Source organism: Poromitra crassiceps, assembly GCF_964638095.1.
Source record: "Poromitra crassiceps genome assembly, chromosome: 9".
Taxonomy (NCBI): domain Eukaryota; kingdom Metazoa; phylum Chordata; class Actinopteri; order Beryciformes; family Melamphaidae; genus Poromitra; species Poromitra crassiceps.
The window spans coordinates 19344916-19360168 of NC_139630.1; the positions used below are offsets into that span (position 1 = coordinate 19344916).

The 15253-nt window shown below is 34.6% G+C and overlaps 1 protein-coding gene across 1 annotated transcript in view; it reads left to right on the forward strand.

Annotated features, from left to right (window-relative positions):
- The window catches only part of LOC310782941 (N-acetyltransferase ESCO2-like), a 59464-nt gene extending 44586 nt beyond the window's left edge, over positions 1-14878 (forward strand). Inside the window, exon 15 of the mRNA XM_083643727.1 lies at positions 14729-14878. Within this exon, the coding sequence (XP_083499853.1) occupies positions 14729-14861 (133 nt within the window). The 3' untranslated portion in view covers positions 14862-14878. The remainder of the gene's footprint in view (positions 1-14728) is intronic.
- Positions 14879-15253: the final 375 nt, after the last annotated feature.

Consider the following 15253-nt stretch of genomic DNA (forward strand, 5'->3'; position numbering starts at 1 on the left):
AGAGACTTACAGTACTGTACTATAACTAACATGATCAGAGACTTACAGTACTATACTATAACTAACATGATCAGAGACTTACAGTACTGTACTATAACTAACATGATCAGAGACTTACAGTACTGTACTATAACTATAACATGATCAGAGACTTACAGTACTATACTATAACTATAACATGATCAGAGACTTACAGTACTATACTATAACTATAACATGATCAGAGACTTACAGTACTGTACTATAACTATAACATGATCAGAGACTTACAGTACTGTACTATAACTAACATGATCAGAGACTTACAGTACTATACTATAACTATAACATGATCAGAGACTTACAGTACTGTACTATAACTAACATGATCAGAGACTTACAGTACTATACTATAACTAACATGATCAGAGACTTACAGGACTGTACTATAACTAACATGATCAGAGACTTACAGGACTGTACTATAACTAACATGATCAGAGACTTACAGGACTGTACTATAACTAACATGATCAGAGACTTACAGTACTGTACTATAACTAACATGATCAGAGACTTACAGTACTGTACTATAACTATAACATGATCAGAGACTTACAGTACTGTACTATAACTAACATGATCAGAGACTTACAGTACTTTACTATAACTATAACATGATCAGAGACTTACAGGACTGTACTATAACTAACATGATCAGAGACTTACAGGACTGTACTATAACTAACATGATCAGAGACTTACAGGACTGTACTATAACTAACATGATCAGAGACTTACAGTACTGTACTATAACTAACATGATCAGAGACTTACAGTACTGTACTATAACTATAACATGATCAGAGACTTACAGTACTGTACTATAACTAACATGATCAGAGACTTACAGTACTGTACTATAACTATAACATGATCAGAGACTTACAGGACTGTACTATAACTAACATGATCAGAGACTTACAGTACTATACTATAACTATAACATGATCAGAGACTTACAGCACTGTACTATAACTAACATGATCAGAGACTTACAGTACTATACTATAACTATAACATGATCAGAGACTTACAGTACTGTACCATAACTAACATGATCAGAGACTTACAGTACTATACTATAACTATAACATGATCAGAGACTTACAGTACTGTACTATAACTAACATGATCAGAGACTTACAGTACTGTACTATAACTATAACATGATCAGAGACTTACAGTACTGTACTATAACTAACATGATCAGAGACTTACAGGACTGTACTATAACTAACATGATCAGAGACTTACAGGACTGTACTATAACTAACATGATCAGAGACTTACAGGACTGTACTATAACTAACATGATCAGAGACTTACAGTACTTTACTATAACTATAACATGATCAGAGACTTACAGTACTATACTATAACTAACATGATCAGAGACTTACAGTACTGTACTATAACTAACATGATCAGAGACTTACAGTACTGTACTATAACTAACATGATCAGAGACTTACAGTACTGTACTATAACTAACATGATCAGAGACTTACAGTACTGTACTATAACTATAACATGATCAGAGACTTACAGGACTGTACTATAACTAACATGATCAGAGACTTACAGGACTGTACTATAACTAACATGATCAGAGACTTACAGTACTGTACTATAACTATAACATGATCAGAGACTTACAGTACTATACTATAACTAACATGATCAGAGACTTACAGTACTGTACTATAACTAACATGATCAGAGACTTACAGTACTGTACTATAACTAACATGATCAGAGACTTACAGTACTGTACTATAACTATAACATGATCAGAGACTTACAGTACTGTACTATAACTATAACATGATCAGAGACTTACAGTACTGTACTATAACTATAACATGATCAGAGGCTTACAGTACTGTACTATAACTAACATGATCAGAGACTTACAGTACTGTACTATAACTATAACATGATCAGAGACTTACAGTACTGTACTATAACTAACATGATCAGAGACTTACAGTACTGTACTATAACTATAACATGATCAGAGACTTACAGTACTGTACTATAACTAACATGATCAGAGACTTACAGTACTGTACTATAACTAACATGATCAGAGACTTGCAGGACTGTACTATAACTAACATGATCAGAGACTTACAGTACTGTACTATAACTAACATGATCAGAGACTTACAGTACTTTACTATAACTATAACATGATCAGAGACTTACAGGACTGTACTATAACTAACATGATCAGAGACTTACAGGACTGTACTATAACTAACATGATCAGAGACTTACAGGACTGTACTATAACTAACATGATCAGAGACTTACAGTACTGTACTATAACTAACATGATCAGAGACTTACAGTACTGTACTATAACTATAACATGATCAGAGACTTACAGTACTGTACTATAACTAACATGATCAGAGACTTACAGTACTGTACTATAACTATAACATGATCAGAGACTTACAGGACTGTACTATAACTAACATGATCAGAGACTTACAGTACTATACTATAACTATAACATGATCAGAGACTTACAGCACTGTACTATAACTAACATGATCAGAGACTTACAGTACTATACTATAACTATAACATGATCAGAGACTTACAGTACTGTACCATAACTAACATGATCAGAGACTTACAGTACTATACTATAACTATAACATGATCAGAGACTTACAGTACTGTACTATAACTAACATGATCAGAGACTTACAGTACTGTACTATAACTATAACATGATCAGAGACTTACAGTACTGTACTATAACTAACATGATCAGAGACTTACAGGACTGTACTATAACTAACATGATCAGAGACTTACAGGACTGTACTATAACTAACATGATCAGAGACTTACAGGACTGTACTATAACTAACATGATCAGAGACTTACAGTACTTTACTATAACTATAACATGATCAGAGACTTACAGTACTATACTATAACTAACATGATCAGAGACTTACAGTACTGTACTATAACTAACATGATCAGAGACTTACAGTACTGTACTATAACTAACATGATCAGAGACTTACAGTACTGTACTATAACTAACATGATCAGAGACTTACAGTACTGTACTATAACTATAACATGATCAGAGACTTACAGGACTGTACTATAACTAACATGATCAGAGACTTACAGGACTGTACTATAACTAACATGATCAGAGACTTACAGTACTGTACTATAACTATAACATGATCAGAGACTTACAGTACTATACTATAACTAACATGATCAGAGACTTACAGTACTGTACTATAACTAACATGATCAGAGACTTACAGTACTGTACTATAACTAACATGATCAGAGACTTACAGTACTGTACTATAACTATAACATGATCAGAGACTTACAGTACTGTACTATAACTATAACATGATCAGAGACTTACAGTACTGTACTATAACTATAACATGATCAGAGGCTTACAGTACTGTACTATAACTAACATGATCAGAGACTTACAGTACTGTACTATAACTATAACATGATCAGAGACTTACAGTACTGTACTATAACTAACATGATCAGAGACTTACAGTACTGTACTATAACTATAACATGATCAGAGACTTACAGTACTGTACTATAACTAACATGATCAGAGACTTACAGTACTGTACTATAACTAACATGATCAGAGACTTGCAGGACTGTACTATAACTAACATGATCAGAGACTTACAGTACTGTACTATAACTAACATGATCAGAGACTTACAGTACTATACTATAACTAACATGATCAGAGACTTACTGTACTATAACTATAACATGATCAGAGACTTACAGTACTGTACTATAACTAACATGATCAGAGACTTACAGTACTGTACTATAACTAACATGATCAGAGACTTACTGTACTATAACTATAACATGATCAGAGACTTACAGTACTGTACTATAACTATAACATGATCAGAGACTTACAGGACTGTACTATAACTAACATGATCAGAGACTTACAGTACTGTACTATAACTAACATGATCAGAGACTTACAGTACTATACTATAACTATAACATGATCAGAGACTTACAGTACTGTACTATAACTAACATGATCAGAGACTTACAGTACTGTACTATAACTATAACATGATCAGAGACTTACAGTACTGTACTATAACTATAACATGATCAGAGACTTACAGGACTGTACTATAACTAACATGATCAGAGACTTACAGTACTATACTATAACTAACATGATCAGAGACTTACAGTACTGTACTATAACTATAACATGATCAGAGACTTACAGTACTGTACTATAACTAACATGATCAGAGACTTACAGTACTATACTATAACTAACATGATCAGAGACTTACAGGACTGTACTATAACTAACATGATCAGAGACTTACAGTACTATACTATAACTAACATGATCAGAGACTTACAGTACTGTACTATAACTATAACATGATCAGAGACTTACAGTACTATACTATAACTAACATGATCAGAGACTTACAGTACTGTACTATAACTAACATGATCAGAGACTTACAGTACTGTACTATAACTATAACATGATCAGAGACTTACAGTACTGTACTATAACTAACATGATCAGAGACTTACAGTACTGTACTATAACTATAACATGATCAGAGACTTACAGTACTATACTATAACTAACATGATCAGAGACTTACAGTACTGTACTATAACTATAACATGATCAGAGACTTACAGTACTATACTATAACTAACATGATCAGAGACTTACAGTACTGTACTATAACTATAACATGATCAGAGACTTACAGTACTATACTATAACTAACATGATCAGAGACTTACAGTACTATACTATAACTATAACATGATCAGAGACTTACAGTACTATACTATAACTATAACATGATCAGAGACTTACAGTACTGTACTATAACTATAACATGATCAGAGACTTACAGTACTGTACTATAACTAACATGATCAGAGACTTACAGTACTATACTATAACTATAACATGATCAGAGACTTACAGTACTGTACTATAACTAACATGATCAGAGACTTACAGTACTATACTATAACTAACATGATCAGAGACTTACAGGACTGTACTATAACTAACATGATCAGAGACTTACAGGACTGTACTATAACTATAACATGATCAGAGACTTACAGTACTGTACTATAACTATAACATGATCAGAGACTTACAGTACTGTACTATAACTAACATGATCAGAGACTTACAGTACTATACTATAACTATAACATGATCAGAGACTTACAGTACTGTACTATAACTAACATGATCAGAGACTTACAGTACTATACTATAACTAACATGATCAGAGACTTACAGGACTGTACTATAACTAACATGATCAGAGACTTACAGGACTGTACTATAACTAACATGATCAGAGACTTACAGGACTGTACTATAACTATAACATGATCAGAGACTTACAGTACTGTACTATAACTTTAACATGATCAGAGACTTACAGTACTGTACTATAACTATAACATGATCAGAGACTTACAGTACTGTACTATAACTAACATGATCAGAGACTTACAGTACTGTACTATAACTATAACATGATCAGAGACTTACAGTACTGTACTATAACTAACATGATCAGAGACTTACAGTACTGTACTATAACTAACATGATCAGAGACTTGCAGGACTGTACTATAACTAACATGATCAGAGACTTACAGTACTGTACTATAACTAACATGATCAGAGACTTACAGTACTGTACTATAACTAACATGATCAGAGACTTACAGTACTATACTATAACTAACATGATCAGAGACTTACAGTACTATACTATAACTAACATGATCAGAGACTTACAGTACTGTACTATAACTAACATGATCAGAGACTTACAGTACTATACTATAACTAACATGATCAGAGACTTACTGTACTATAACTATAACATGATCAGAGACTTACAGTACTGTACTATAACTAACATGATCAGAGACTTACAGTACTGTACTATAACTAACATGATCAGAGACTTACTGTACTATAACTATAACATGATCAGAGACTTACAGTACTGTACTATAACTATAACATGATCAGAGACTTACAGGACTGTACTATAACTAACATGATCAGAGACTTACAGTACTGTACTATAACTAACATGATCAGAGACTTACAGTACTATACTATAACTATAACATGATCAGAGACTTACAGTACTGTACTATAACTAACATGATCAGAGACTTACAGTACTGTACTATAACTATAACATGATCAGAGACTTACAGTACTGTACTATAACTATAACATGATCAGAGACTTACAGGACTGTACTATAACTAACATGATCAGAGACTTACAGTACTATACTATAACTAACATGATCAGAGACTTACAGTACTGTACTATAACTATAACATGATCAGAGACTTACAGTACTGTACTATAACTAACATGATCAGAGACTTACAGTACTATACTATAACTAACATGATCAGAGACTTACAGGACTGTACTATAACTAACATGATCAGAGACTTACAGTACTATACTATAACTAACATGATCAGAGACTTACAGTACTGTACTATAACTATAACATGATCAGAGACTTACAGTACTATACTATAACTAACATGATCAGAGACTTACAGTACTGTACTATAACTAACATGATCAGAGACTTACAGTACTGTACTATAACTATAACATGATCAGAGACTTACAGTACTGTACTATAACTAACATGATCAGAGACTTACAGTACTGTACTATAACTATAACATGATCAGAGACTTACAGTACTACACTATAACTAACATGATCAGAGACTTACAGTACTGTACTATAACTATAACATGATCAGAGACTTACAGTACTATACTATAACTAACATGATCAGAGACTTACAGTACTGTACTATAACTATAACATGATCAGAGACTTACAGTACTATACTATAACTAACATGATCAGAGACTTACAGTACTATACTATAACTTTAACATGATCAGAGACTTACAGTACTATACTATAACTATAACATGATCAGAGACTTACAGTACTGTACTATAACTATAACATGATCAGAGACTTACAGTACTGTACTATAACTAACATGATCAGAGACTTACAGTACTATACTATAACTATAACATGATCAGAGACTTACAGTACTGTACTATAACTAACATGATCAGAGACTTACAGTACTATACTATAACTAACATGATCAGAGACTTACAGGACTGTACTATAACTAACATGATCAGAGACTTACAGGACTGTACTATAACTAACATGATCAGAGACTTACAGGACTGTACTATAACTAACATGATCAGAGACTTACAGTACTGTACTATAACTAACATGATCAGAGACTTACAGTACTATACTATAACTATAACATGATCAGAGACTTACAGCACTGTACTATAACTAACATGATCAGAGACTTACAGTACTGTACTATAACTAACATGATCAGAGACTTACAGTACTATACTATAACTATAACATGATCAGAGACTTACAGTACTATACTATAACTATAACATGATCAGAGACTTACAGTACTATACTATAACTAACATGATCAGAGACTTACAGGACTGTACTATAACTATAACATGATCAGAGACTTACAGTACTATACTATAACTAACATGATCAGAGACTTACAGGACTGTACTATAACTATAACATGATCAGAGACTTACAGTACTATACTATAACTAACATGATCAGAGACTTACAGTACTATACTATAACTAACATGATCAGAGACTTACAGTACTATACTATAACTAACATGATCAGAGACTTAGAGTACTATACTATAACTATAACATGATCAGAGACTTACAGTACTGTACTATAACTAACATGATCAGAGACTTACAGTACTATACTATAACTATAACATGATCAGAGACTTACAGTACTGTACTATAACTAACATGATCAGAGACTTACAGTACTATACTATAACTAACATGATCAGAGACTTACAGTACTATACTATAACTATAACATGATCAGAGACTTACAGTACTGTACTATAACTATAACATGATCAGAGACTTACAGTACTGTACTATAACTATAACATGATCAGAGACTTACAGTACTATACTATAACTATAACATGATCAGAGACTTACAGTACTATACTATAACTATAACATGATCAGAGACTTACAGTACTATACTATAACTATAACATGATCAGAGACTTACAGTACTGTACTATAACTAACATGATCAGAGACTTACAGTACTGTACTATAACTATAACATGATCAGAGACTTACAGGACTGTACTATAACTAACATGATCAGAGACTTACAGTACTGTACTATAACTAACATGATCAGAGACTTACAGTACTGTACTATAACTATAACATGATCAGAGACTTACAGTACTGTACTATAACTATAACATGATCAGAGACTTACAGTACTGTACTATAACTATAACATGATCAGAGACTTACAGTACTGTACTATAACTATAACATGATCAGAGACTTACAGTACTATACTATAACTAACATGATCAGAGACTTACTGTACTATAACTAACATGATCAGAGACTTACAGTACTGTACTATAACTAACATGATCAGAGACTTACAGTACTGTACTATAACTAACATGATCAGAGACTTACAGTACTGTACTATAACTAACATGATCAGAGACTTACAGTACTGTACTATAACTATAACATGATCAGAGACTTACAGTACTGTACTATAACTAACATGATCAGAGACTTACAGTACTGTACTATAACTAACATGATCAGAGACTTACAGGACTGTACTATAACTAACATGATCAGAGACTTACAGTACTGTACTATAACTAACATGATCAGAGACTTACAGTACTGTACTATAACTAACATGATCAGAGACTTACAGTACTGTACTATAACTATAACATGATCAGAGACTTACAGTACTGTACTATAACTAACATGATCAGAGACTTACAGTACTGTACTATAACTAACATGATCAGAGACTTACAGTACTGTACTATAACTAACATGATCAGAGACTTACAGTACTATACTATAACTAACATGATCAGAGACTTACAGTACTGTACTATAACTAACATGATCAGAGACTTACAGTACTGTACTATAACTAACATGATCAGAGACTTACAGTACTATACTATAACTAACATGATCAGAGACTTACAGTACTGTACTATAACTAACATGATCAGAGACTTACAGTACTATACTATAACTATAACATGATCAGAGACTTACAGTACTGTACTATAACTAACATGATCAGAGACTTACAGTACTGTACTATAACTAACATGATCAGAGACTTACAGTACTGTACTATAACTATAACATGATCAGAGACTTACAGTACTGTACTATAACTAACATGATCAGAGACTTACAGTACTGTACTATAACTAACATGATCAGAGACTTACAGTACTGTACTATAACTAACATGATCAGAGACTTACAGTACTGTACTATAACTATAACATGATCAGAGACTTACAGTACTGTACTATAACTAACATGATCAGAGACTTACAGTACTGTACTATAACTATAACATGATCAGAGACTTACAGTACTGTACTATAACTAACATGATCAGAGACTTACAGTACTGTACTATAACTAACATGATCAGAGACGTACAGTACTGTACTATAACTAACATGATCAGAGACTTACAGTACTGTACTATAACTATAACATGATCAGAGACTTACAGTACTATACTATAACTAACATGATCAGAGACTTACAGTACTGTACTATAACTAACATGATCAGAGACTTACAGTACTGTACTATAACTATAACATGATCAGAGACTTACTGTACTATAACTATAACATGATCAGAGACTTACAGTACTGTACTATAACTAACATGATCAGAGACTTACAGTACTGTACTATAACTAACATGATCAGAGACTTACAGTACTGTACTATAACTAACATGATCAGAGACTTACAGTACTGTACTATAACTAACATGATCAGAGACTTACAGTACTGTACTATAACTAACATGATCAGAGACTTACAGTACTGTACTATAACTATAACATGATCAGAGACTTACAGTACTATAACTATAACATGATCAGAGACTTACAGTACTGTACTATAACTAACATGATCAGAGACTTACAGTACTGTACTATAACTAACATGATCAGAGACTTACAGTACTGTACTATAACTATAACATGATCAGAGACTTACAGTACTATACTATAACTAACATGATCAGAGACTTACAGTACTGTACTATAACTAACATGATCAGAGACTTACAGCACTGTACTATAACTATAACATGATCAGAGACTTACTGTACTATAACTAACATGATCAGAGACTTACAGTACTGTACTATAACTATAACATGATCAGAGACTTACAGTACTGTACTATAACTAACATGATCAGAGACTTACAGTACTGTACTATAACTATAACATGATCAGAGACTTACAGTACTATACTATAACTAACATGATCAGAGACTTACAGTACTGTACTATAACTATAACATGATCAGAGACTTACAGTACTGTACTATAACTATAACATGATCAGAGACTTACAGTACTGTACTATAACTATAACATGATCAGAGACTTACAGGACTGTACTATAACTATAACATGATCAGAGACTTACAGTACTGTACTATAACTAACATGATCAGAGACTTACAGTACTATACTATAACTAACATGATCAGAGACTTACAGTACTGTACTATAACTATAACATGATCAGAGACTTACTGTACTATAACTATAACATGATCAGAGACTTACAGTACTGTACTATAACTAACATGATCAGAGACTTACAGTACTATACTATAACTAACATGATCAGAGACTTACAGTACTGTACTATAACTAACATGATCAGAGACTTACAGTACTTTACTATAACTATAACATGATCAGAGACTTACAGTACTGTACTATAACTAACATGATCAGAGACTTACAGTACTATACTATAACTAACATGATCAGAGACTTACAGTACTGTACTATAACTAACATGATCAGAGACTTACAGTACTGTACTATAACTAACATGATCAGAGACTTACAGTACTGTACTATAACTAACATGATCAGAGACTTACAGTACTGTACTATAACTAACATGATCAGAGACTTACAGTACTGTACTATAACTATAACATGATCAGAGACTTACTGTACTATAACTATAACATGATCAGAGACTTACAGTACTGTACTATAACTAACATGATCAGAGACTTACAGTACTGTACTATAACTAACATGATCAGAGACTTACAGTACTGTACTATAACTATAACATGATCAGAGACTTACTGTACTATAACTATAACATGATCAGAGACTTACAGTACTGTACTATAACTAACATGATCAGAGACTTACAGTACTGTACTATAACTAACATGATCAGAGACTTACAGTACTGTACTATAACTAACATGATCAGAGACTTACTGTACTGTACTATAACTATAACATGATCAGAGACTTACAGTACTGTACTATAACTATAACATGATCAGAGACTTACAGTACTGTACTATAACTAACATGATCAGAGACTTACAGTACTGTACTATACTATTCACCTTATGTTCAGACGCGGGGGTGGGCAAAATTATTCCGGGTCGTGTTAACACTTCCGGCGCTCACTATGAACTGCTGGAAATATGAAAGAACGTCATGACAGCGGACAGTGCAGGGGGTAAAACAAAGAATGTAGCCTACTACTTTGAGCTCGGTACACAGCAAGCAAGCGAGTATCCACTGTTAGCCAGGTCAGATAATGTTATCGTCGACAATGACGAGCACTTTATTGTAAAACATACCTGGACTCCAACAAAGAAAGCTTCAGATAGTTTTCTCTCCTCCGAGCGCTCGAGCCACTTAGACCTGCAGACGTTAACGTAATTCCCTGGAATGCGAGACTTAACGAGCCAGTTACATGGCGTTGTATTCTTAGACATTGCCGTTTGCTTTTATTTGGTATGTTACATACAATTGGCTAAATTATGAGTTAATTCAGAGTTAGATGATATTGGCGCAGCACAGCCATTTTCTTTTTCTTTTTTTTTTGCCGGAAGTCGTCACACGACCACACAACCGGGTCAAATGGGCGTGGCTACATAAGGTGAATAACTGTAACATGACCAGAGACTTACAGGACTGTAACTGTACTGCTAACAGTTTGATATCCGGGCTGCACACACGTTTGACGGTAATGTCCAGAGTCGCACCATATCGTTCACGACAGGGGTGACTGAGAAGTCCTTCAAACCAATTTTTCAAGCTCAGAATTGGACACCTAATATTGATGCACTTGTGAAGGTTAAGAGGTACCAGGTTTCCGGAGCAAGTTAAATATCAAGTATCCTATTCACGTTTTCTGTTCATCACAAACTGGTAAACAATTTTCATTACCATTGAATATAGAGTAGAAATGCACCGCTGGTGGTTGTAATTGCAATTGTAATGCAGTTACAGACAGTAGATTTGATATGGCAGGCCTATGGTAGCTAAGATAACCCTATGTGAAAATGTGTTCTTAAAATGCACCTGTAGTTCTTTACAGTAAAAGAAACATGGACATGTGGAGCTTAGGGGTGTCAAAAATAATCGATTATAAGATGCATCGCGATGCGGACGTGCACGATTCTGCATCGATTCACAAATGTCAAAAATTGATTATTTAAAAATATATATATATATATTTTTTTTTTTTATAATCGAATAAAATATAATGGAAGTACATGCAGTTGTTTATTTGGATCATAATACAATGCAATGCCAAATCCACTTTTATTTTAAAAGTAGCCACACGGTGAGAAAAAAGAGTGAGAAAAAATAAATCATGTATTGGGGAAAAAAGTGATGCATCGATTGAAGATGCATCGAGATGCATCGATAATCGTAATCAAATCGTAGCCCTCTGAATCGTAATCGAATCATGAGGCCAGTGAAGATTTACAGCCCTAGTTAGCTCCATAAGACCAACGTTAATGGATATGAGTATAAGATAAGATAATAATGTTAAACTGAACATGAGATGCGGTGATATTGTCGCACCAAGCACAGACACACGGACAGACTTTTAAAAGGGAGCGGTTTCTCGAAATGATAGAAAACCTTGCTAAGACGGTAACAATTTTTTGAGTGTTTAAATATTTATAAAGCACTCTTCTGTAAATATTTATTCGCGTAACTCGGGAGAGACTCAGCAGCCAACATACATGTTACCTGAATAGTAACATTGTGTGTTTGTAAATTGAACAGCCACGCTTTAGTGTAGTAGAACATCAGATTGAATTTATGAGGGTGGGGGAGATCGGCCATCTCAAAGGGTGAAGATAGGACGATCTGGCTGAGGTCAAGATCGCCCAAAAGTACAAGTTCATTTAACCCCCAATACTTACTGAACTGGTTAATAAGCTATCCGGTTTCTTTCTGTTCTGTTCTCTTAACCAATTGATACCGGCGCCCCTTCTCTAGAGTAGCCCTCTAAACCTACTGCACGTTTGTAAACAGCCCCTGTAAACCGGCCTTTTTCGGAGAAGTTGCCAGAGCGGTCGGCGTTCACTAAAACCTTCATATCTCAGGCTCTATAGCACATATAAACATAAAATAAAAAGCATTTGAGAGCTTAACCCTTTGGCTTTTCGTATTACCGTATATTTGCCCTAACATTAATTTTTTTTTTTTTTTTTTTTTTTACCCCCAAAAATAAAAATAAAGATTCCAACGCATTTTAAGAAATGTTAATCAAGATTACGGCAAATGTAACCCTTCCAACTAAAAAGCCACGGGTTTAAGCTCTCAAATGCTTTTTATTTCATGTTGATAGCTACTATAGAAGCTGAGGAAATAGGTTTTGTTGAACCCTTGACAATTACTGCAGCCTAACGTTACCGTTAAAACATTAGCGACCTCCGTTTTGCAGTCGTCTTGAAATACGGCAAATTCGCCAAAAGTCACTCACCCAATGAGCCTTGGCTAGCGTGTCAACAGTCACATCATAATCTGGGTGTGGAATCTTCTTATTCATTGATGTCTTCGTCCTCAAAGTAAGTTATACTCCGTTCAGTTCATCAGCGTTAGCATTCACTTAGCTTACTGTCTGAGACGCGGCCATGCAGAATTGCCACCGTGCAGCAGAAGAACGTGCAGTAAAACCTTGAGGCTATTGCAGATTGGAACATGAGATAAATAAATCTGAAATTAGGTCAGCAGCATTAATTTCATCCTAAAGTTTAATGGGAAGTATTGCTGGACCGGCGCTTCCTTGATTTTATGTGTAGTTCGAGCTTTGAAAAACTGTCCACACGGTCGAGGCAACAATAAAAATAAAAAACTACAAAACCCACAATGCATTTCACCTCCGCCACATCTATTTCAGCAAATCATGATGCATGTAATCGGTCACATGTCTTGAAACAGTGATATACACACACTACGCGTCTGCGTCGCAGCCGGCATGAAAGGTAAAATGACACGCCCGTTGCCGTCGGTGTTAAAGGGATATACACGCAAATGCTGCATCCGGTATCAATGGGTTAAGTGGATTCTCCCTGTGTTTTCCAGGAGCACCTTTGTGTACGGCAGTCACCTGACCAAGGAGGAGATCGCCTTCTCCGACCCGACGCCTGACGGCAAACTGTTTGCCACCAAGTACTGCAACACGCCCACCTTCCTCGTCTACAACTTCATCACATGAAGGACTCCCACGCTAAAGATCTCAGCCAGCTTTGTGTCAGAACAGTGTGGGCAGTATCTGCAGGTGAACAATGTCTACCTGTCCTCCGTGTTGCCTGCACCCAGAGCTCCTCGTGAACTTGCCGGCAGAAGTGAGTCCTCCTTGACATGAATCAGTGTGGTCATCTTCTGGATTTCTTCTTGGTGTGGAGAAGATGCTGAGGTCAGCTCCACCTCCGTTTTGAGCACTTTAGCCCGGAGTTTGCGCAACGAGGAGCTCTGGGTGCAGGCAACATGGAGGAGGGGTAAGTATTGTCCATAAGCATATACTACCCACATTGTGATGATTCAAAGAGGCCATTTACACCTGGCACTAATATGCGTTTTCTGTGATCAGATTGCAATCGGATAGTG